This window comes from Alligator mississippiensis, chromosome 1 (genome assembly GCF_030867095.1).
Source record: "Alligator mississippiensis isolate rAllMis1 chromosome 1, rAllMis1, whole genome shotgun sequence".
Classification (NCBI taxonomy): domain Eukaryota; kingdom Metazoa; phylum Chordata; order Crocodylia; family Alligatoridae; genus Alligator; species Alligator mississippiensis.
This window is the reverse complement of record NC_081824.1, coordinates 117,685,818-117,710,838: the sequence shown is the minus strand read 5'-3', so window position 1 is coordinate 117,710,838 and position 25,021 is coordinate 117,685,818. Positions and strand designations below refer to the sequence as shown.

Below are 25,021 nucleotides of genomic sequence, written 5' to 3'. Positions count from 1 at the left end.
CAATAATTTTGATTGGCTGCCATTGTCAGTGGGATTTCTTTCTCTCATTTTGTTAGGTAAATTAAATAAATTGTGTCTTCTGTCCCCAATACTATATATAGTGTTCATGTGATGTCATGATAAGATTCATCTGCTTAAACAATGAATCATATTCTAACTTTCCTCTGCAGTGGAGAGTGAAGCTAAGGCAAAAACCAAGGTCCGTTTTGAGGAAATCTTCAGGACCCATGCTGGCCTTACAGACCGAAAGAAATTAAAGAAGAAAAAGTTTCATTCTCAAGAGAATATTGCAGTAAGTCTGACAATCTGGAAACTGTTTGCTTGCATTGCTGAAAAAGATAACCATATTTATCAGTCTAAAAAGTGTGCTTTAAAGAGTCAGCAAACATTTATGCAAAAAGATGGTGTTTGCTGTGTAGTGGAAGTCTTTTATTTCTAATATATGACACTGATATTTACTTTGCATAATAATATCCATATTGAATAATAAGTTTAAAAGTAAGAGTTTTACTGCTATATGAAGGCTGCTGTCATTTATAGTGTAATTAAAAATTAACCTTATATAGCGTCTGCTATGAAACTGATCATTAAAATTCTGTAGATACAATTTTTAGTTGACATTTCTGGCAGCATTTATTCCAGAAAGTCGTTGCATAACCCCACCCCCTGTAGAGACAGCCCCTCCATGCCTTGCCTCCCCTCCCCACCCCTGCTCCAAAACTGCAGGGCTTTTCTCTGCTTGCGGTAAATTTATGCTTGGGGATGACCCCAAACCATTGCTTAATTACTTTGATTAAACCCAGTGAAGCCATTAATCCATGTTTGATAAATCATAAACCCCACCACAGCCCTCCCCTGGCCCTGCTCATGCCCCTCACTCCCCCCCAACAGCCACCTGGCCCTGCTTGTGCCCCTCACTCCCCTCCTCAGCCCCCTGGACTTGCTCATGCCCTTCACTCCCCTCCACAACCCCCTGTTCCACTCCTGACTGGGGACCTGCAGCCATGCATTGTGTCCCCAGGCCCCAAGCCCTCACCCCAGCTGGACAGCAGCCCCAGCCCTGCCCAACTCCCACCCTCCCTTACTATGGGGACCTCAATCCCACCCCTTTCCTGTGGAAGCTGCTTTCCAGGCTGCCTGGAGGCCATGGGATTTACATGCACATGGCTCCCCATCTCACTGCCCTCCTCCCACTCCCTCCCAGCCCCTTGCAGGCTGGAACCCTGCCAGCCTACAGAGAGCTCTTTGCAAAACTGCAAAATCTGCAATTTTCTCCGGTAAAATGCGAAATCTGTGTTTTCCTCCAGTAAAGGGGAAAAATCCATGGTTTTCTCAATTTTTCCATGGGAAATGAAAAACCCAGATCCCTGCTCATCACACATAAAACACTCAATGAAGTTAATGTGAACTTCTTGAAGAACTTGACAAATGCTCCCTCTCTCCTGCCTCTCTCCCTTCCCCTGTGCTTCAGGCCTCAAGGGCTTCCAGCCCTATTCTGTTCTTGCAGGTTTCTTCCCCCCCCCCCCCCCAAGTGATTTCTTGCTTTTTGCAGATACCGCTTGAAATTGTGGTTTCTGTGAAAATTGTGATTTCAGTAGATCCCTAGCGATGAGTTTGCATAATTTTACCCATATAATAGTAATAATATTATTAATCATAATTAACTCTTAGAACAAATAACATACCTGTTTACAAACGTGTATCAGTTGTCTTTTTCATGTTGGTATCAAAGGTACACTTTAACACTTACTAAATTTTTCAGTGGTATTGATATGCAAATAATGTGCAAACAAAATTAATTCACACTAGAAACTCTGGGAAAAAATCTGCATTATGTCCTAATCTTTCATCTGTTCCTGTTTAATTTTGTGTATCTGAATAATCCCAATGGAATATGCATACTTTTAATTTTGAGCACACATGGGGGAGGTGTTTTTACCTTTAAGAATCTGGAAGTTTGTGTGTTACGTGTATATGAAAATATTGCATCTCTCCCACTTCATCACTAGATGGCATTTTTGTTTCTGGTGCATCACTACTTGACCGATCTGATTTGAGTTCACTTTTTATTGTCCCATTTTATGGAAAAGAATAAAAGCTTAGCATGAGCAGTATTGCTCTTCCCAACTGCTGACTCATACTGTTTTGCGGCTTAAAATGAATGGCTTAAAAGTGATAGATACATTTGGCTTTGAGTTTTGCTTTCTGTTTTTTTTTAATTTTTCTTTCTGAGTTTTTCTGTTATATTTTCTCTTGTCTTCTCACCCATACCAGACTTTAGAAGTGTATTTATTTAAACTCGAAGATGTTTGAGATTAAGGAGTTGATGTTTTGATATAAAATCAGTATAGTCTGTGTAGTATATAGTATGTTTAGTATATAAAATTTTTCTTCTCTACTTCGTTGAGAGATCCTACATTCTGTTTTTACATTTGCATAAGGATAGATAGATTCTTTTCAGGTCTCTTTGACCTGTGAAATAAGAGTTTTTAAACATGTCCTTTTTAAGTATTATGTGAATACCTTTGACCATATAATTGTACATCAGTGAATGAACTATGTCTTTTAGAAATATCCTTGTATAGCTGATACTTAATCATGCTTTGGCTTGAAAATTAGTTTTCTGTTCCATTTGAGCAGTATGTATTTGGGGAAAAAAGGCTTTGATGGCTATTTATAGTATTTCTAAGTTGCCAAGGAATCCTTATAATCATGGAGAACTGAAAATGCAATTTGGTGCTTACAGACACTAGCATATACAAAAGGTTAGAATACAAATTTAAATATTAAGTAGTCAGAATTCACTGAACATAAGATGGATTTAATTTTGTGTGTTTTGATAATGCTATAAGTTAACTAAAAAAAAGAAAAATACCACAGAACCAAAAATATGAGAGTAGCAGATAACACATTCCATTATAAGAATTCATGTTCAGTTGCTTATAATTTTGCTAAACTTTAACCATCCTGACTAACAGTTTCCATGCTGCATGTCAGCCTTAGACTGATTTTTTTTTTTTCCAAGAGCTTTGGCAAAAATGGTTTGTTTGTTTGGAAGAATGAAATTAGAGAGAAAGTTGCAGACCAGTCAATATCTTAAATGTGATTTTGAAGCATTCAGTTTCTTGATGAAGTCCTTCTTGCATATCAAAATAACTGAGAAAACCATAATTCTGTTTAAAATTGGTTCCCAATTCTTATTTCCTTAAAGCTATTTTTTTGAGTTACAGAGGGTTGTGTCAAAGGCAAAGATTTGACAGTTTTGACTACATTTTTTTTTTTTTGTAATTGCTGATAGGTTAAATAATTTCACTCAGACTTCACAGGTAAAGACTGCTGTATAAAAATGCAGATAAGGAAGTGGGATAATCCACCAGAAAGCAGTTGGTGTTTCTGTATGCTTTATCTTTTTTTCCATTTTGGTTTATTTCTACCCTGCTGCCCTTTTTAGCCACTTAAAATATTATTTTCTTTCCTTTTCTTTATCTGTCACTCAGAAGTTATCTACACATAATCTGCCACATCCTTTTAGATTATTGACTTTTTAAAGAAAAGGATGTTATTGGTCTCCCTAAGCAGGAAAATGTTAAGTGCACTTGATGGGCATTTTCATGATTACATGCTGTATAGTTTAAACTATTTTTAGCCATACATAGCCAAAAATAGAACCACCTACTCAGATGGTGTGTGTGTACAGCACTATTAGACTTGGGCTTATTGCAGAAGTGGTAAACACTATTATATGGAGTTCCAGTTCCTGTTTTCTGTTAATTTACATTCTACTTCTAATATGATGGTTTCATATCTTAGCATGAAAATGTTTAATTATTTTTTTTTACATAAAGCATGGGGTTTTTTTTCTTCATCCTTTTTCTTAGATGTTATTTTCCCCCAGCATATCCAGGGTATATATCCAACTTATTTTTCTAGCATGGACAGTAGCTTCTTCTTTTGTTCTTCTACCTTTTATATGTTTTTTCCACCGGTCTTTTTTCATTCTCTTTCCCATCATCTTTTTCTTTTCTTTTCTTTTCTTTTCTTTTTCCCTTCTCCTTTCCACTTTCCTTTCTTTCAACATCTCCTATGCCTTTTCCACATCTCATCATAATCTTTTTGTAATGTCAGACATGGCTAAAACAGACTCATTTCAAGGATACAAAGGAAACTCTGGCAGCTCTGATAGTTGAGGTGTAACTTGTAGCTTATAATGGAAGCATATGGTTTACAGATAAGAACAGTGTTCTCCTGGCCCAGCCAGATGAGAGGTTAGTTATATTCTCTTCCTTGTTGCTCAGATGGGTATCTATAATTTAGAGATTTCCAAAAGCTGCCTTTGCAGCCACGTGCTTTGCCTATGTTAATGGCTAGGCTTCTTCTCTTATTCCTCAGCTCAACAACCTTAGAGCATGCCATGTAGTGGTATTGTCTGGATAGGGAAAGTACATTTTTAATGCCCGTTTACTATACAGTGGCTTTAAAGAGAGAGAAGACTAATATAATTTTAAATTGATAATTTCTCTTTAAAAAGTATTTTCAAAATCTTATTTAGCCTTTCAAGTAACATGTATACCAGGGATTATCATTGTAGGAGTTTGCAAACAGGTATAAAGGGACTTTAAGCCATTGTGCTTTCCCATATTTTTGAAAGGTGGAGGGTTCCCAACAGTAAGTGAAGGGAGTTTCAAGGTTGTCTTATTTATTGAAATTAAAGCGTCATGTGATGGAAAAGGTGAATTACATCTGAACCCTACCATAGGCTTCCTTTGAGCAAAGTTCTTAGCCCACGTGGACCCCCAGTGAGCTCTGTTGTCTGTTTGTGTGGATCCTGACCCTTGCAGGGTCAGGTCCCTAGTCAGTTTGCCTTGGTGTCTGTGTTTTTTACTTAGCATTAACAACAAGAGAGAGAGCGCTTTAAAAGAAGAGAGGGGAAGCATTTTGCAAACCACAAAAATTGGTGGAGGGGCTAAAAGGCAGGTGTATTAACTGAAACTGCTTTTAACTTTTTCATTTTTTAAATCAGCTAGATTTTGTGAAAACTGCTGTTCTTTTCATAAATGGCTTATGAAAAGATTTTTTTCCCCCAAAATCATAAGGGTTATTGCTTTAGAGTCATCAGTTCTTTCAATTTTAGCAGCACTGCCTTTTTAAATGTACTTTAAGTGTCCAACTTTGGCACCCAGTGCTCAGAATAAAAAGGCATCCATAGTGTTCAGGTTCCAGCTAATACATTTGTATTAAAATATCAGATTATGTTCTGCAGATCTTTCAAAGAGTATAATATCAGCATATCATTCTGAAGCAGTTCTGTTCATCAAGAGAATTCTGAATTTTACTGTGTGGTGGATATACATATTAAACCCCCCCCCCCCCCCAAAAAAAAACCAAAACCCCAAACAAACCAACCAACCCTTGAAGTACAAGTTTAAAGCTGCTTAAATACAAACATTTCAAGTTTCTTCCTTTTTAAGTGTGAGTTTTATATGTTACTATTCCATCTGTTAATTGATAAGTTTAATGAATTTGATGCCTGCTTTCAGTTCTACCTCACATAGAACAATACTTTTATATGGTATTAGTTTATACAGTTATATTTATTATGGTAACATGTGATTTATATTTAAATAATTTTCCATGTTTCTTATTTTTTAGCTTGACACTTTCAGCAATAATCTTGATCTTGTGAAAGACAATGGTAATGATGAGGCAATTATAAACACTTACAGTTCTCAAGAGGAGAGTCCCCGATTTCCAAAAAACAAACTAAGAGACAGAAGTTCAGTTATAGAAAAAATAAACAATGTTGTTGTTAGTGGAGAGGAAAACAAGCAACCAAAGTCTAACAAGAAGAAAAAGAAAGCACTGTTACAAGAACAACTTAATGAGGAGGAAAATGTATATGAAACTAAATTGGAGAGTTTTGAAAAAAAGATTAATGATTTTCCAAAGGAAAAAACAAGAAGTAAATCACAGACAGATGCACCTCATCAAGAAGGTGACAAAAAGATAAAAAGTGCCTTGACTGAAGCGAGAGAGATAACTGAATTAGAAGAGGAAGAACAGCTAATTCAAGCCTACCAGCTGCAAGTGGCTGAGGATGAGGTAAATGCAATTAAAAAGAAAATAAGAAAAAAACTTAAAGAACAGATGTCTGAATTCACCTCCAGTGTTCAAAGCCCTGAAGTTGTATTGAATAATGAAGTGGGCAAAAAGAAGAAGAAGAAGAAAGAAGTGCCAGTTGTAAATGAAGCTGAAACAAGGTACAATGGTAAACTATAATCACTGCATGTATAAATATTAAAACGTTTGATTTTTAACATGGGAAAGAGTTATCAGATAGAGCTGTATGGAATTTTTTAAACTACAAACTAGCCAGCTGATTTTGTGAGGCAAAACATTTCCATATTTTAGTCAAGGACGCACTGCAGAGTAGGAGATTTGAAGAAATGAAAGCCCAAGAAGGGTGGCTGTGCCCGAAGGATCGTTTCCTTAAGGCACAAAGCAAGACGATCCCCGAGCGAGGCAAAAGAGGGAAAGAGGCCAGGAGGCTTCCTTGGCTGATCACAGAAATCCAGGGCAGCCTAAGGGACAAAAGGGGAGCACATAAAAAGTGGAAACAGGGAGAGATTACCAAAGATGAATATACCTCCTCTGCTCGTGCTTGCAGGGAGGCAGTTAGACAGGCCAAAGCTACCATGGAGCTGAGGATGGCAACCCAAGTAAAAGACAACAAGAAATTGTTTTTTAGATATATAGTGAGTAAAAGGAAGACCCAGGGAGGAATAGGACCCCTGCTAAATGGGCAGAAACAACTGGTGACGGACAGGGGGGACAAGGCTGAACTCCTCAACGAGTTCTTTGCCTCAGTGTTCCTAAGCGAGGGGCACGACAAGTCTCTCACTGGGATTGTAGAGAGGCAGCAGCAAGGTGCCAGACTTCCATGCGTAGACCCTGAGATGGTGCAGAGTCACTTGGAAGAACTGGATGCCTTTAAGTCGGCAGGCCCGGATGAGCTCCATCCGAGGGTGCTGAAGGCACTGGCCGACATCATTGCAGAGCCACTGGCGGGAATATTCGAATGCTCGTGGCGCATGGGCCAAGTCCCGGAGGACTGGAAAAGGGCCAACGTGGTCCCCATTTTCAAAAAGGGGAGGAAGGAGGACCCGGGCAACTATAGGCCAGTCAGTCTCACCTCCATCCTTGGCAAAGTCTTTGAAAAAATTATCAAGGCTCACATTTGCGAGAGCCCGGCAGGACAAATTATGCTGAGGGGAAACCAGCACGGGTTCGTAGCAGGCAGATCGTGCCTGACCAATCTAGTTTCTTTTTATGACCAGGTTATGAAACGCCTGGACACAGGAGGAGGGGTGGATGTCGTATACTTAGACTTCAGGAAGGCCTTCGATATGGTATCCCACCCCATACTGGTGAACAAGTTAAGAGGCTGTGACTTGGATGACTACACAGTCCGGTGGGTGGCGAATTGGCTGGAGGGTCACACCCAGAGAGTCGTGGTGGATGGGTCGGTTTTGACCTGGAAGGGTGTGGGCAGTGGGGTCCCACAGGGTTCGGTCCTTGGACCAATACTCTTTAATGTCTTCATCAGTGACTTGGACGAGGGAGTGAAATGTACTCTGTCCAAGTTTGCAGATGACACAAAGCTATGGGGAGATGTAGACATGCTGGAGGGCAGGGAACAGCTGCAAGCAGACTTGGACAGGTTGGAAAAGTGGGCAGAAAACAACAGAATGCAGTTCAACAAGGAGAAATGCAAAGTGCTGCACCTAGGGAGGAAAAATGTCCAGCACACCTACTGCCTAGGGAATGACCTGCTGGGTGGCACGGAAGTGGAAAGGGATCTTGGAGTCCTAGTGGACTCCAAGATGAACATGAGTCGGCAGTGTGACAAAGCCATCAAAAAAGCCAATGGCACTTTATCGTGCATCAGCAGATGCATGACGAATAGGTCCAAGGAGGTAATACTTCCCCTCTATCGGGCTCTGGTCAGACCGCAGTTGGAGTACTGCGTGCAATTCTGGGCGCCGCAATTCAAGAGGGATGCGGATAACCTGGAGAGGGTCCAGAAAAGGGCCACTCGTATGGTTAAGGGCCTGCAGACCAAGCCCTACGAGGAGAGACTAGAGAAACTGGACCTTTTCAGCCTCCGCAAAAGAAGGTTGAGAGGCGACCTTGTGGCCACCTATAAGTTCATCACAGGGGCACAGAAGGGAATTGGTGAGTATTTATTCACCAAGGCGCCCCCGGGGGTTACAAGAAATAATGGCCACAAGCTAGCAGAGAGCAGATTTAGATTGGACATTAGGAAGAACTTTTTCACAGTTTGAGTGGCCAGGGTCTGGAACGGGCTCCCAAGGGAGGTGGTGCTCTCTCCTACCCTGGGGGTCTTCAAGAGGAGGTTAGATGAGCATCTAGCTGGGATCATCTAGACCCAGCATTCTTTCCTGCTTATGCAGGGGGTCGGACTCGATGATCTATTGAGGTCCCTTCCGATCCTAACATCTATGAATCTATGAACCACATGGTATCTGAAAATACTGCCGAGATTAGTATTTATTTGTAAGAAGAGAAGGATTTTTTAAAGTATACATACTTCAAACATTTGTTCTACAGTTGCTGTTACCAAGCTTAAAGAAGGGTAAAATGAAATGTCTGGTTGGCATTTTGGACAGCTGATAAACTGAAGAAATACAGGCAGTTCCAAAATCAACATATTTTTAATGAAGAAAAATGGTAATGAGTTCTGTGCATTCACACAGTAGTATACAGTTACTAACAGTATATGTTGTGTTGCAGTGCAATGTCCCTCTCTGAGTTGCAGCATGATCCCATAGAAGATGATCATGACAAAAAAAAATCAGGAAGATTGCTTGCATCATGTTCTAAAGAAGATCATGTGACTACAGAAGAACAAATAATGGAGGAAGAAGACATGGAGAAACAGAAACTTAAAGCTAAGAAGGCAAAAAAATCTAAAAAAGGTTTGGTAGTGTTGGAGTGATGTTGCACCTGTCATGGTCCAGGAAATAAGCAAGAAGCAGAGGGTTTTTGTGGGTGATAACTTTTTAATGCACCAACTTCACAGTTAGGATGAGCTGTAATGCATTTAAAAGCTTGTCTAAGTCTATTCCAGCTGTGTAGTTGGTCCAGTAAAAGATATTACTTGCAAAAATCCTTGCCTCTAAAAAGGTCTGCAATTAAAAAGTTACAGTTAAAGTATTGGAAGATTTTTGTTTCTCCTCAAGGATATTTTGGTGTTGTAAAGATGGCTTATGTGACCAATAATGTAGCTTTATTTACAGTCCAGTGTATGTTTCCCATGTGTTAGACATCACACATTTCCTGATGTAGTAATCACCCTTTACACTGTTGTAAATAATATGCAGTCAGTCCTTCTAGGTGTAACATTCTCGAGCCTGCTGTAAAATTATCCTGGGGAAAATCAGGAGGTAAAACTACAGCAAGTGCATCATATCTATGGCCATTCAGGGCTACCCATTTGCTCAAGCAAGCAGATTATTGCATGGTTGTAACCCCTTACTGGCAAGGTACCATAATATCTCCTGTTACAAGCAGCTACCCAAGGAGAATCGGTTCTCTGTCCTTTCCTTATCCAAGTGTAATATCAGTATACAAAAGCTATGTAAATTATGCCAGTATAGCTAGGTTATACAGGAGATTTATTTGCTGATAATCTAATTTGATACTCTCATCTAAAGTGAGAAAATCCTTTAGGAGTCTAGGAGATTTAGCTTCTTTTGCTGTTCCTTGACTTCCTGAATAGCAGTAAGAGCTCATAAGTATAATTACATACATTTAACAGCATAGTGTTCAGTTGTTGAAGTCATAAAATGACCATAAGAATAAATATTTTAATTTACTTGACCATGGAAGTTGCAGTGAAGAGCCTCTACAAACCAAGAACAAAGATTTTGCTTCACAAATTGTCAGTGAACACCAGAAAAGTTCTTGTATCTGCTTCCATGCATAAATATTAATCCATGTGCAGTTAATGCTGTTAACTTTAACACTACTTTGTATATTTGTGAAGGTTTATGGGTTTTAGCACTACTTCATAGGTTTACTTCATATGCAGTTAATGCTATTAATTTTATTTTAACTCTACTTCACAAATTGCTAGTTTAATGTAAAGTTTGTTGTGCAAATATGATACGATTTTAATCCTTAGGTGTCACTAGCAAAGCTCAATAACTTTTTCTTTTTTTGCTTCTCCTTCTAGTAATAGAAGAAAATGCAGCTATCGATGCACAGAATATACAGGAAATTAATAGGCTAGAAGCTTCAGTTCAATCCAAACTTGTTTTTGATGATGGTCTTGTGCTAGGGGTTTATATCCATCGAACTGATCAGCTTAAAACTGACCTGCTGGTATCGCATCCTATGGTCAAGATTCATGTGATTGATCAAAAGACAGGGCTGTATGTCAAGAAAGAACATAGGTGATTTTATTAATTTACTTTTGGCTGTTGTTCTAAACTGCACACCCACTTTTGTTTGGAAACAATTATTGAAATAAGCACTTTGGCCCATACTGTAAAAATGTACACTATGTGTGTTGAGGGGGAGGGAAGGGGGTTGTGCACACACGTACTTACTTCACTTTAAGCGTGTCAGAAGTCTCATTGACTTCAAAATTTCCTGCAACTTAAGTATTTGCAGGAAGTGAGAACTGTTGTTCTCCTTTCTCTCTTCCAGCTGTATATGTGCTTCTTATCAGAATAACAGCGTGGCTGTCAGAATATTGTAGCTTTAAAACTAGCTGATTTATTTCTTCTCCTAAAAGATAGAGAGAAATTCCCAGACATTAGCTTATTAATGATTCTAGCTGAGAATAAACCAACAAAAATATTAAAGTATAAATAAGGTTGCCTTTTGATTATATGGAAAACTTCCATAAGAATATTGAAATGAAGTTTAAGTTTCCCATAAGCATTTCATTTTTCCTACTCCTTTTTGTGTTATTAACACCCAATAAACCTGATGCAAACTCCCCTTGAAATCTGCTACTAATTTGTAATAATTTAATTGGAGTTTTGATCAGGCCTAGTCAGAGTAACTTGATTCTTAGAATTTTTATTGTTCTTATTTCCCCATACAATGCCAATAGCATTCTTCCTTCCTTCTCATGTCCTTGTTGTGACAAGGTATTTAGCAGAATTTGCAAATTCATTAGAATACAACAGGGCTGCAGTGTGAGCGCTTCTGCCGTGGCCTTGAACTTGCAACCTCTGGGCTGTTAACCGTGAGCCTTAGTGTGCACACAACCCCAGTCCCCAATAGCATGCTGATCTAGCAGATTACTGGAATATTTTTCTCCAGTAGAATGCAGGACTATTTCAGACTTTTCTTCTATGTAGAATAATTAGTAGTAGTTGCAGTAATTTTATTCTTTGTGTTTTAAAAGGAATTATGACAATTTTTTTTTTTAAATAGTAACAGGGCGGTTTCATCATATTATGAACAAGAGCGAGTCGAGCACATTCTTCCTATTATGACCCAGCCTTATGATTTCAGAAAGTTTAAATCAACACTTCCAGAATGGGAAGAACAAATCATATTTAATGAGTGTTTTAGTTATTTTCTTCAAGATGCTGAAGGAAGCCCTAGAGTAATTCTGTTTTTTGAGGTAAGCACTGAATATTTTACACCAAAATTTTCATGCTACTCAGGCAGGACTAGGATATTTTTTTTGGTGGTACTGATAGTATAGCACCATTCAGAAAGTATGTTATGGTAGGAATTCTAAACATTGCTCAGTGGCTCCCACTGAAGTCAGTTGGACTAGAAATGGGTTTGCTTTAAGCAATTTTCAAATCCTTCTCTTGGAGTTCTGTTCTGGCTAATGAATGCAGAGCCCGCTTTGGGTGATGGGAGAGGGAGCAAAATATATTTACTGACACACAGTGCTTCCAAGAAGAATTGGGAATCCCATACTGGGAGCGGTTGTCTTCTGCCTGTTGCATTGGGACTGGTGGCTGATAAGAGGAATAAAGACTGTCTGTTTTTTTGGGGGGAAGGATCACTAACCCAGGAAGTTCAAAGGCTAAGGTTGTGGTTGCCCTACCAAGTTCTTCTATGTTCCCTTCATGGGCTTTGTTAGATTGAAGTCAAGCAGAGGGCAGGATGAAATGAGCTCTTTCTCATGAACCCTTGTACATCTCTGATTTAGTCAGTCTGTGAGTCAACAACCTTTCAATAAAGCAAGCTGCAGCTCATGATCTGACTAGTGCCACAAGGCACCATGCTGCTCTGGCTGTTCCAGTGACAATGAACGGGCTACAGTGAGAAAGAGCGGTCCTCCATGCCAGCTGGATAAACTGGCTGGAGTGGTTGGAGGCAATTGGCACACCATTAACAAAATGATTTAGACCTTCTTGAGCATGATCCAGTCTCTTTTGTGGATCAGATCTTGCCCATGGCAATAGGCTGCAGAGCTCTGGTCTATAAGGTATATCTCTACCTTGCCTTCTATGTAACCCACGCATGCCAAAGCAAAGCAAGATTAACTAGCTAGCAACTATCCCAAGGATTGTCCTGTGGCTCCGTGTGTAGTGTGAGTGAAATGCTTCACTTACAGGGTGGTGAGGGTTTGCATGTTTGACAAAAAAATGTAGTTAACTTTTTCTCCTCCTTCATTCTTCACACAGTAATATTTACTTCAATCTCAAATACATTTGTGTTTAGAAGAAAAACTGAAAAGTATGTTGGGCGTAAATATTCCAATATTTACTGAGTGTATATGAGATGTTCTGTAGTATTAATATAAAAATGGAAACTTGGTACCATAAATATATTTGATGTCCTATCATAAATGCTTATGTATTATAATATCACCTAGCAGATTGTTTTTATGTTCTGCAATACACACAGAATAAGTATTTTCACAGTACAAAGAAAGGTCCTGGTAGCTTAGCACTGAAGTCATTTATATGTAGGAGCGTGCAAAGGCTTTTCATGGAAATATCTTTATGGTTAAAGCTGAAATTTTAGCTCAGATGGAAGACTACAGTATCCATTAAGTCATTTCAATTAAATCAAGCACAAATTTGAGGACCGGTTCTAATTTTGTTTATAGCATGTACTCTATAAATATGCAGAAATGGGCAGATGTGAAGAGTGTCTGGAAACCATGAAAAACAAGAAACTGATATCTAATTGATGAAGCTGAGGGGAAAAAACTTTTTTTTTTACCATACAGTTCTGTTTGGATTTAAAGCATGGCCATGCTTGGGGCAAATATAGAGGAATTGTGAAAAGATAAATGTAAGACGGCTGAGAAAGATATGTGTGTCCTGTTTTTAAGTTCTTTTTTCATTCTTGATTTATGTTTTGTTAAACAAAAAAAGACAGGAATGAAGCAAGACAGACTTTTACGTGTTCTGGAAGATTGTAACAACAATGTGGAAGGATTTTCTTTTCCTAATATCTACTGTGGGGGGAAGGGGATGCTGCATAGCCAGTAATTATGTCTTTGTAATATTTGGCTGCTTGCAGATGTGTAAAAAAACAAACTAAAACAGAGCTTTACCAGAAGAAGACGCGTGTTAGCTTGACCTGGCTCCCCAGTGTTTGCATACATCAGGTGTTTTAGTGAGGCTTTTGGTTACTTTTATCTAATAGGTAATTGAAGTGCCAAAAGGCCCCACTGAAGCGCCCAATTTATACAGATGTTGGGTGAGCCAGATCAAACTAATCACGTGATGCCTCTTCTGGGAATGCACTGTGTTCAGTGTGGGAGCATGCCGAGTTGAAAGTAAAGTGCCTTTTTTTGCAAGCAGCTTTAAAATACAATTAAAACTTGCTTTGTTTTGTTCATGCTCATAAAGTATGCGCTCAGTGGAAATTTGTATGCACTCAGTGGAATACTTACATTCTAATTCATCTCTGCAGATCCTTGATTTTTTAAGCATGGATGAAAGAAAAGCCAACATTGAAGTACAAATTCAGGAAAGTGGATTTCACAAGATCTGTTGGGCATTTCTAAAGGTATTTTAAACCTAAGCAAAAGGATTTTTTTTTAAATATACTATTAAATTAAAAAATATAGTTTCTTGTTACTCAAAAAATATTTTGAAAGTGTTTTAAATCATAAAGGTGGTAAGATGTAAATCAGAGAGAGAGTTTTGTTATACAAGGGTCAGAGAAAATACTATATTTGGCAGCAGGGAAAATGGCTATTTCTCAATTAAATACAAAAATACATGAGAATTTCTTAAAGTGCAGAACATGGCAGAAAAACTGAAGCCTTCTGTAAAGAGAAAGAAACTGAAATATGCAACAGAATGGATGGCTTGTTAGGGCTTGTATTTCTTATAAATATAACCTCTATACAGAAAAGAGTTTAATGAATTCTGTTTCTCTCTGTTGCTATTCTGTATTCTAGTGGAGCTTTTTGTTTAGAACCAATCATTGAAAGGGCACTAATTCCTGAAAAACTGAAATTGCCATGACTCTTTTACCAAAAAATGGTGATATATTGCTGCCACCAGCAGGGCAGAAGATAAGTTTTAGAAAGGGATAAGTTATAGTTCCTATATTTCTTCTTTCCTTAGTAGCATGGCCTCATTCAGTTTTCACTCTAATGATGAGCTACATACTCAACTCCATTTGTTAAATGAGAAAAATTTATACTCCAGTGTGTTTGAAATTTGGGAGGGCTGCTATTTCTGCTGCATTTTCTCCACTGGAGCCTAGATAAATCTCTTTTGCTGAGAAACTGCATGGAAAAAGGAAGGGGGGGGGGGGGGGCGTAGTTGTTCTTAGTGGCTAGATTAGATTTGTTTGATGTTTCTTCCACATATTTGTTTGAACTGATTCAACAAAGTTTTACTTGTGATGCCCCTATCACAGCAAGAATGACAGTAATAAAAGAATGCCAATTTGAAATTTGGCTGGGGTTAAAAATGGAATTGCTTTTTGAGACATGTTACAGTTTGATCCTGGAAACATTTTATGACTTCTGTAAATTTTGAATTCAAGTAACTAATTTATTTTTTATTTTTCTAAATTACCTTTTTAGCTTGTAGGTGCAAATGGACTTCTCAATATTAATGGAAAAGTACGTCTGCAATTATATTATCCACCTTCAAGGACCAAAACACGCTCAAACGTTGTTGAGGTGTTTCACTGGTGGGCAAAGTGTCCTAGGAACCGTTACCCATCAACCTTGTATGTAACTATAAAAGGAATAAAACTTCCAGATCATGTAAGTTACATAAATATATTTATTTACAAATAACTTAAAGAGGACAACTTATGTTCTCAAGGTTATTTCTATAATCCTTCTTAACTAAATAAACTGTTTTGTACATAGCATCTTTAAAAAGGACTAATAAAAATCATGTTATTTGCTGAGCACTTCACAACATAGTCAAATAGAAACATTCACCCCCCTGTTACTTTGAATGTTCAATATCTTCTTCAGTGACCTTGAAGATGGAATGGAGTGTACCCTCAGCAAGTTTGTAGATGACACTAAGCTGGGTGTAGTAGATACTCTGGAAGGTAGGGCTAGGATTCGGAGTGAAGTGACCTTGACATATTGGAGGACTGGACCAAAAGGAATCTCATGAGGTTCAATAAGGAGTAGTCGAAGTCCTGCATTTAGGATGGTACAATCCCATGCACTAGTACAGGCCAGGGCTGACTGGCTGGGCAGCAGCTCTGCAGAAAAGGACCGGGGGGTTACAGTGGACAAGAAGCTGAATGAGGCAACAGTGTGCCCTAGTTGCCAAGAAATCTAAGGGCATACTGGGTTGCATTGGTAGGAGCGTTGCCAGCAGATTGAGGGAAGTGATTTTTTTCCCTGTATTCAGCACTGGTGAGGCCATATCTGCAGTACTGTGTCCAGCTTTGAGCCCCCCACTACAGAAAGGATGTGGACAAGTTGGAGAGAGTCTGTTGGAGAGCAGTGTAAATGGTTAGGAGCTGGGGCACATTTATGAAGAGTGGCTGAAGAAATTGGGCTTATTTAGTCTGGAGAAGAGAAGACAGAGGGCATCTAATAAAAACTTTCAACTACCTGAAGTGGGGTTCCAAAAAAGATGGAGTTAGACTGTTCTTAGTGGTGGCGGACAACAGAACAAGGAGCAATGCTTTCAAGTTGCAGCAAGGGAAGTTTAGGTTAGACATTAGGAAAAAAATTCTCTATGGAGGAGGGTAGTAAAGCACTGGACCAGGTTACCCAGAGAGGTTGTGGAATCACGATCCTTAGTGGTTTTTAAGACCCAGCTAGACAAATTCTTGGCTGGGCTGGTCCTGGTTTGAGCAGGGGGTTGGACTAGATGACCTCCTGAGGTACCTTCCAATCCTAATTTTCCATGATTCTATGAATTCCCTTGCCATTTGGCCACTGGTTTCCACAAAACGTGCAAGCAGCAGTGCAGCATCTAGGACAGGCATCAGCAGTGTTTTTGGGCAGAGTGCCAAAAACATCCCCAACCTCAACTTGTAAGATGTTGGTGCACTGGAGGTGGATGGCAGTAGAGCCACAAGGGTCCAATCGTTGTTGTGGCAGTGTGGTCCCAGCTCCTTCCCCACTGTGCGCCCCAAGGTGTGCATACCAAGCAAAATGCCTTCGCGTGCCATGCTCTGGCACCTGTGTTGGGGGTTGATCTAGCACATCGTGACCTTCTCAGTTGAAAACTGGGAGCTATGCTAAAGTTAGTATCACTAGTGTAAAACCAATATGAGATTGGAGCCTAATTTTATTTTTACACTATATAGCAGAACTCCTTATCTCTCTTTCTCTGTATATATAGATATAGACCTCTAAGGATAGATAGATATATGTATACGTACTTACAGACACACACATACATGTAGATTTTATATATATGGAATTCCAGCATATGGTGTAAAAGTAAAATCAGGCTCCATTCTCTTATGTTGATTCAGGTATAAGATACAGATATATAGCTATAAGGGTATGTGTATATGTATAGATTACATATAAAAATGTAAACACATTTTAAAAGAAGGGAAAGTTCAGAGTTACTATGGTTATTTGCTTCAGCAGTGCTCAGATGGGCACTTTTTTAAATAAACATGTTAAGTACTATAAATCAGGTGCGTGCAATTTGTTTACCATCTGCACCATGGTGCTTCTTACAAAGTAAGTGATTCACTTCAAATGGCAAGGCAAACAGTGGCAATGTGAGCTCTCTGGTTGCTGGCATCAGCAATATAGTGGCTCTGGCAGCCACATGGGGTTAATATTAAGAGCATAAGAACATAATCTTTTCCCCACTGCCACAAAATTGTATCTTTAATGGGGATCTCAACCAAGAAATTACACAGCAGGGTGAGTGATGATAGCGTTAACCCCTGTGGCTTCCTGAGCTGCTGTGTTGGCAGCACCTGCACCAATGAGAGAGGAGCTCTGGCAGCCACAATGGTTAATGGCACCATCACATACCCCACTGCCAAATTTCTGGCTGTATGGAACAGATCCACAGGTGGGTCTTCTGAACCATGAATAGGCCTTCAGGCCAGGTGACACACCTCCATGAGCCAGATCCTATCTTAGACAATACATTTAACAACCTTGCTATAAACAATGGCTTTATTGTTTACAGTTGTAGTATAATTCGAAAGGTTTGGGGGTTTTTTTTTGTTTAATATAGATGTAGTGAGGAACAGTACAAAGATGGAAAGACAAAATCATATTACAAATCCAAGACAAACATATGTTGTAGCTCACAGATAGGAATAACAGCAGCCTCTGCACAAGTTGCATAGGTGGTTGGGTATCCTGGACTACTGGTCTTCTTGGCTCTGTCCAGGTGGTGTATTTTCTACTATGCCCTTTGAGACAAATGTGTGGACAACAAACTAGCAGTCATTTTTTCTTACTGTTCTCCATATGGCTCCGTTATAGGGGAAGATCTAGCACTGGTCCTCTTTAACAGAGATTAATTTGATTTTTTTGTACCTTTATGTTACCGGTTTTTTTCACTTATCTCACATGCTCAAATACGATGTGTCTTGTTTTTGAAAGGCTGAACAGAGAAAAAAGTTTTCTATAGTCTTGGCTGACTCCAGGGGCCCTCACCTCCTTTGCTTATCTGCTACACTTTTGATGTTGTTGATTGAAAAGGAGGAAGGCTGCCTGAGGGACTTGGAGTGAGCCTGCCGTTGTTCCAGTGTTGGCCTTTGGCTTTCTAGGCCTCTGTCCTTTTTACTATTGCAGAGCCCTCTCGCTAGAGACCGCTGACCGGACTGAGCTTCAGGGTTCCCAGCTGCCAGTCTGCCTTCCAGAGCCTTGTCTTTGCCCTTTCTCGGGCTGCTGAGCCTCCCTAGGGTCTCTGGAAGCACCTCTCATGGGCTCCATGGGATCACCCTTCTGCGTGTGCTCAGTATGCCCCTCGCAGGCACTATACAATTGCCCCTCTTGGGCACTATGGGATTGCTGCACCCACTTTGCAGGTGCTATGGGACCTCTAAGCCACCCCTCACTGTCCCTGCCCCCCCCCCCCAAACCACTGGGTATTCTTTCAGTATCTAGTCCTGCCCTGGGCATCAGGTCCTCCTGGTCCCCACCCCCCGGCACCAGACCAAACTAAAACCAAAACACAAGCCCTTCTTTCTGGCTGTAACAACACTCCTACCCAAGCCTGGGTCCTGATCAGTTGCTAGCCCTCAGGTTCCCAAGCAGTCTTTGGGGCTGATTGACTCAGTTTGCCTTTCAGTTTTAGGCATCTCTTCCCTGCTCAGCCTCCATGACTAGACTGCCTGCCCTGGCTCTGGCCCTGCCTTATTTCTCTCCCAGGGCCCTGCCTTCTTCTGGTCAGGTGGCTCCCCTGGGTTGCTTGCAGGTGCCTGCTAATTAATCTCATCAACTGGTCTCCATGGTGACCCAGTTGCAGCTGTGCCCTGCACAGCTGGCTTCTCTCTTAAAGTAACAGTGCCCCAGGCTCTCTTACACATCGTTCTTTATATAAGTTCCTGTAAATAGTAAAAGATTTATTTCTAAGACATTCACAGCACCAGCCATATCAAGATACAGTAGACTGCAAGCAGCAGCTCAGTTGCCCTGAGCCATCTCAACTGCTGCTTTAGGCACAAATTACAGCCAGCAGTGGCTGTAAAAGGATCAATGCCAGGACTGCACCTTCTGCTTGCAAGCACAGGTGGAATCCATGTTGGCAGCCAAAAACAAGCAGATGTGCTCTAATATTGCTCCCTGTTTCTATTCCAACAAAGAAAAATCAGCTTCCCCTTTTAAGACACGTACCTCAATTTTGGAAATGTGCTTTTTTTTGGAAAGGTATGTATGGTATGTGCGTAAAAATAGTAATAGACAAGTCAAAAGTGTGTATGTGTGGCGGGGGGGGGGGGGAGCAAAGGAGGGCGGACTGACAGAGAGATGAAGTGGCTTGTGTTTTCCCTGATAGTAAAATATTCCTTGGCAATACTGTTTCATTAAGAGATTGAAAGGTTTTGTTAGCCAAATAGCAATATCCCACCCTATTGGATAGCTACAGTATATTGTTACTGGAAAGCTAGGCAGAGACCATTTCTGTTGCTCTTGTATCATGTGACATCATGCCTCCTTTGTGCAGTTGATAAGTTCTGTTGATATCTTACTTGAAGTTGGTTAAGCCTGTTTACCAAAGTTTTTTTCAGTGTCCCTTTATCATTAAAACTGCATGTAACTTGGAGTTAGACCTCCAATCCTTGGAAGCACAGAAGCAAGACTGTTCTTTCTTTACTGTAAATAGTGTGACTGGTTTGGGTCCCAGAGGTGGGCAGGATGAGCTGAATAGCCTCTTCCTCCATGCAGCACTTCACATCTAAAAAGTCAGTGCTGGCCTTGAGTAGGTTAGCCACTTTTAATAATGAGAACTTTTTGCTCCATTTCCAGTCTCAGCCACATGTGGAAAAGGCTAATAAAACAGGGAAAGTATTAAACCACTGTTTAATAAAAGATTGGGTTTCTTTTTATTTACACTTAATTCTACTAGAAAAAACTACAAATATTATCTGTTATTTCAGCATAGGTGTTTTAGAAATGCATGCTTTGTTTTGTTTTGCTTTTTAGTGAATAGACATTGTCCTTATTTAGTTGTAATACAAAATACATCCACTACTTGAAAACTCCTATATATTATTTTAGTATTGTAAAATATTACAGTGCACTTAAAGCTAGAGTTATTTTAAGATTTTCCATTCCTGTCTTGTCTGAATGTAGGTAGATCCTTCTTTCCGTTCTATGATGGCTCTTCAGCGGGAGCAAGGTAGCACATCATTCTGTGAGCTGCAGAACGAGGTCTCTAAAAAAGATAGTGAATCTGGTCCAGAAGAGAAAAAAGAGCAGTTTAAATGGACAAGACTGCCCGGGCAGGTAAGATAATAGTAAATCCATTGTCTGCTTAGAAGCTTATTTTACAGGGCTGTGCAACCGGCAGCCTGTGGGCTGCATGCTGTCTCTGAGGGGTTAACCTGAGTCCCCCAGGCTCTCCATCCAGGTGCTGCTCCTCCCATTGCTCTTCTGTTGCTGACATCAGAGTCTCTGGGCTCTCCTTCCCTCCAGCTTCTACTGCCTGTCCTGGCCTCTGGCGGAGCCCATGGCCTGGGGGCTGAGGGAACCCCAGGTAGCGTGGAAGTGCCTGTGTGGTACAGTGGGTGTTGCCTGTGCAGCCTGGCAGGCATGGCTGGGTGTGGTACACAGCCAGCATTCATGTCACTCAGTGTGCGATCCATGCATCAGGGGACTGTGGCTCCTGGCCACTCAGAAGTTGGACCAGTCCTGTTTTACAATATTATGGAACAAGTCTTTCATCTTAAGATAAAAATTGAAGTCCAAGCAAACGAACAGAGCAAGATATTCCTGCAAAAGGAAGTTTGAGATCTGATTTACCTGCAGATTTCTCCCCAAATAATTCTACCCTGTGGGTGTGGGAAGCTTAGCTTCCAATGCAAGAAGTAAACCTTATACAACCTTGTCTTTAAAAAAATATCCACATGCAATCTTTTATATGCAACTTTTTATGTATCTTGTATAAAATCCAATTTAAAAAAAATCAGAGTTAAATCAAAATACATAGCTTACATGAAAAACATTAATTTTAATGCATACAGTGTGATTGTTTTGATGGAATTGTAGTAGTAAAATGGTTCCTTGTTGAAGTCATGGTTTGCTATAAGATTTTAGAAGTGCTGGTGCATGGGTTGTGTTTTGTTTTCTCTTTTCTGTTTTCTAGGTCTTTTAAATTGCTTACAGTTTTACTCCATTTCAATAGTTATTAACAAGCTCATGCCTTCAGAAAAACTAAGTAACTTTTAATTTCAAAACCGCTTTGTTAGTTTTCCACATTTCCTCTTCTGTTTGTTTTTAATAGCTGTGGTGCTAATCTAATTCCACTGAAGTCAGTAGACATCCATTGTCTTCAGTTTTGTGACCATATAAACATACTTGTAATATTGCACTGCTCTGTAAAAATGCATGAACGTTTTAAATTTTTGTTCAGCGTCTGGGGATGTTTAAAAATAGGACTGTTGTTTCTTAAGAATGAATGCTTTCATGCTACTTTACTTGTTTCCCAGTCAAAGCCATACTTCTTTTTGAAACTGTAACTGTTCCTACGGCAGCAATTGATATTGCAGGCAGAATTTAAGATGAAGGACACAATTTTTAAAGAAAAAAATTTTTTTTTTTTTCAGTGTTTACAGATGGGTACCTAAATTCATACTTAGGCACTTAAAGAATGTAAGGGGTGAGCTTCTGTGACCAAGATTAATTTAAACAGAAGTGGTGAATATTAAGCTTCTTTTAAAATCAGTGAACTTATTTTGATATTTAAAGATTGATTTGGGAGGTAACGTTGGTTTAAAATGTTGAATGGGACATCTAAAGACCTTGTTTTTTATGTAGTTATCAATAATGAAAATGAATTGAAATAAAAAAATGTGGAATGCACCATCAAGCAGAGCTACTTTAAAAATACTTGTTAAGGTTTTTTTTCCCCTTCAGTATATTAGCAGGTCTTAAATCAATTTAGAGTATAGTAAGTAAGAATGATAAATATGCAACACTTTAAAACATTCTCAACTAGATAATAAAGGTTCTTGCCTGGAAATACAGGTTTGTCGTATACCAAACAAACACCTATTTTCACTACGAGGAGGTGATATGGGATGTTTCTGTGTTCGTTTTTCTCATGATGGAAGAACATTGGCAGCAGCTTGTGCAGGAAGAAATGGCTATCCTATTACTTGTAAGTCATAATTTTATTATATATCTGTCCAAAGTTTTATTTAAGTTTTTGATTTTAAACAGCAAATAGGTTGTAATTTTTAAAAGATGGTTTTCCTTTGGTCCATAAAGGTGTTTATTTTAACATGTTTTTTAATTTAATATCCTAAAAATATTTTGCTTTTAGTCCACTTTGGCAAAATGTCTTTCTGATTTGATTAAGACAACACTAGCTTTTCATACCATGTTTTCTTGCATACAGCATGCACCTTTTCGCCCCAGCTTGCCCCGCCCCAAAATTGGGGTCCATGTATTAAGTAGAGAAGCTGATTTTCTGCCCAGGAAAGAAGCACCCTAGTTTTATTCCTCCTGCACAGTGCAGCTGCTGTGGTACTAGTATTCAGGCAGCTAAAGGAGTCAGTTGACTTAGCCTATCAACTGATGTCACATTTGGTGTTTTGACTGGTCCCGTAGTGGAGAAGTCATGGAATTGGCATGTCCAGACATCACTTTCAAAGCGGTTTTAAAGTAGCTGAAGGCGTTGCCACTTTTCCACCAGCAGGTGACCTGAGCGAGTACACGTGCCAACATGCTTGGTGTTCATTGCTGATTAAGTGTCTGTACGTTCCCCTGATTCTGCCAGTGCTGGGTTTAGTGCCTGCTGCTTGTTCAAATTGTAGGTTGGTGGCAAAATTTGTGTGGGTAGGGTTTAGGTATGTTTCACTGCACAGCTTGGGCCCTCACTACCTACCTGGATATCTGTGGCATTTATGCTGCCTTCTGTCATGGACCATAACTCAGAGCTTTCGCTGCCCTTGGCAGCTGTGGATCCGTGTTTGGACATTGCCTTGCAGACCTCGCTGGCCCGGTGTCATGCTACTGACACCGGGAGGGAGGCTGAGCAGAAAATTTCACATCAGTGGCCATGATGGGTGCCATGACTACTTTTATTGGCAGCAAGAACAATGGGGCAGTTCTTACAGGGGAAAACCTCAAGTGTGTGCCAACTGCCAAAGAACAGAATGTCCATGGCTACATCTGGACCCTAGTCTGCAAGAGCAGCCTCTGTCCTGAAGATCTTTTGGTCTCAGGTCATCACATTTTGGCTGGGCAGACATGGAAATGGCTCCAAATCTTGGAATGGTATTTCTGAGCCAGAGAGATTAGCAGTGATTGGTGACAGCGGATCATCATGGCCACCTGAGACAGCAAGCAGTGTCATGCAAAATTCCGCATGTCCAGGGGTACATTATGGATAGCTGCACTAAGTTTGCCCGACACAAACTGTGGCAGACAACAGTTGTGTCAATCATCGCCTAACTGAAGTAGAACACACAACTCAATTATGGTTATAGTGACTGTTCAAGGCCTCTATAGCCAAAACCAATGCCAGATCCCAGTGCGAGGGAGTGGGGGAGGGAGATGGACAGGGAAGAAGGAACACTTTCAGTTGCCAATAAACAACTCCTCCCTGCCCAGTTTTTTTTAAATACTACAGCCACAATTCTGATAAGAGGTAGAACTTTTCAACATTTCTGTTGTTTTGTTTAATAAGAGGGAAAACAAGGAAACAGATGTAATAGCAAACAAATGCATTGTAAAAGAAGCAGTAGTTTACAAAATGTTCATGTAATCCATTCCTCTTCTGCAAATGTGACCACACCTCAGACTCTGCATGGCTGTACAACATACACTCGGTGCATCGCCTACACAGCAATCCAGTTTGGTACATGGTTGGAAAGGGGGATTCCCCCAGCGTGCCGGGCCTGCTGGGACCTGTATGCTAGGACTAGGGGCTAAGGACTGTGTGCTGGCCCTGTCCCAGCGCACGGACCTTGGGGTGATGTGGTGTGGCCTGATCCAGCACACTAGCACTGTGGTCAACCATTAGGTCTGACTCCAGGGCTGTGTGCCAAATTTGGGACTGGGTACTGGCTCTGAAGACGTGTGCTGGGAGCAAGTGCAGTCCCAGACTCTGAGGATGATCCCCAAGCCAGCACATGAGGATGTACTTGGCACACAGCCCTAGCACATGGCCCCTAGCCCCAGCATGCAACCCCCATCCCTAGCCTAGGTGTGCAGCCCCAGCACTGGAGACCCCAGACTTCAATTCTTCTGTATTCCAAGGTAAGAAAGTTTCTTCTTCTTGAGGCCTTCCAAAAATAAGGTGCAAGTAATTTTAGGGGTGTATTATATGCAAGAAATACTGATAATGGCCCCAAAAGTCAGTCTGGAGAGCAATCCCTCTGGCCTGTAATCATGGTGAACTCAGTTTGTGAAGTTCAGGGTTGTTTCACAGTGGAAAAGGACAAGTCACAGGGAAGGCAGGGGACCTTGAGTCCATGCAGGGTCGGGGTCGGGGGAGGGAACATAGCAGACTCCCCGCCCCACACCCAAAAGAATCCTTGAGCAAGCAACATACAGCTGGTACAGTTGCAGTCACTTCATAGATGTGGTCTACCAATCCCCCCAAGGCAATAGCAGGCAGGGGAGTGGGATGCTTGCTTTCTTTGCATTCTCAGACTGCATTTTCAGCAGTTCAGGGCTGACAGTCTGCAACCTTTTTGATTTATTGCCATACAGTTTTAACTTAGGGACAGACCAGTCATCTTCCTTTATCTTGTGTCAGTCTCCCCAAGCAAGGTGGTTGTACCATGTAGTGAGGTACATGTTCTCTGATAGTCCAGGGAAGAGCCAAACACACTGGTAATATTGTAGCATGCCTGATGTCTTCAGGAGTCAGTCATCAGAACTATCATCTCTCACAGCAAGCAAAGACTGCTGGCCTGT

At 40.4% G+C, this 25,021-nt stretch overlaps 1 protein-coding gene across 6 annotated transcripts in view; it reads left to right on the top strand.

Annotated features, from left to right (window-relative positions):
- Positions 1–25,021, top strand: part of AHI1 (Abelson helper integration site 1) — a 221,902-nt gene that overhangs the window by 11,622 nt on the left and 185,259 nt on the right. For all 6 annotated transcript variants that reach the window (XM_019479611.2, XM_019479610.2, XM_019479609.2 and 3 more), the window contains exons 3-11: positions 171–292; positions 5,650–6,257; positions 8,812–8,996; positions 10,256–10,475; positions 11,470–11,662; positions 13,927–14,022; positions 15,056–15,241; positions 20,228–20,380; positions 22,121–22,253. In XM_019479611.2, the coding sequence (XP_019335156.1) occupies positions 171–292; positions 5,650–6,257; positions 8,812–8,996; positions 10,256–10,475; positions 11,470–11,662; positions 13,927–14,022; positions 15,056–15,241; positions 20,228–20,380; positions 22,121–22,253 (1,896 nt within the window). The remainder of the gene's footprint in view (positions 1–170; positions 293–5,649; positions 6,258–8,811; positions 8,997–10,255; positions 10,476–11,469; positions 11,663–13,926; positions 14,023–15,055; positions 15,242–20,227; positions 20,381–22,120; positions 22,254–25,021) is intronic.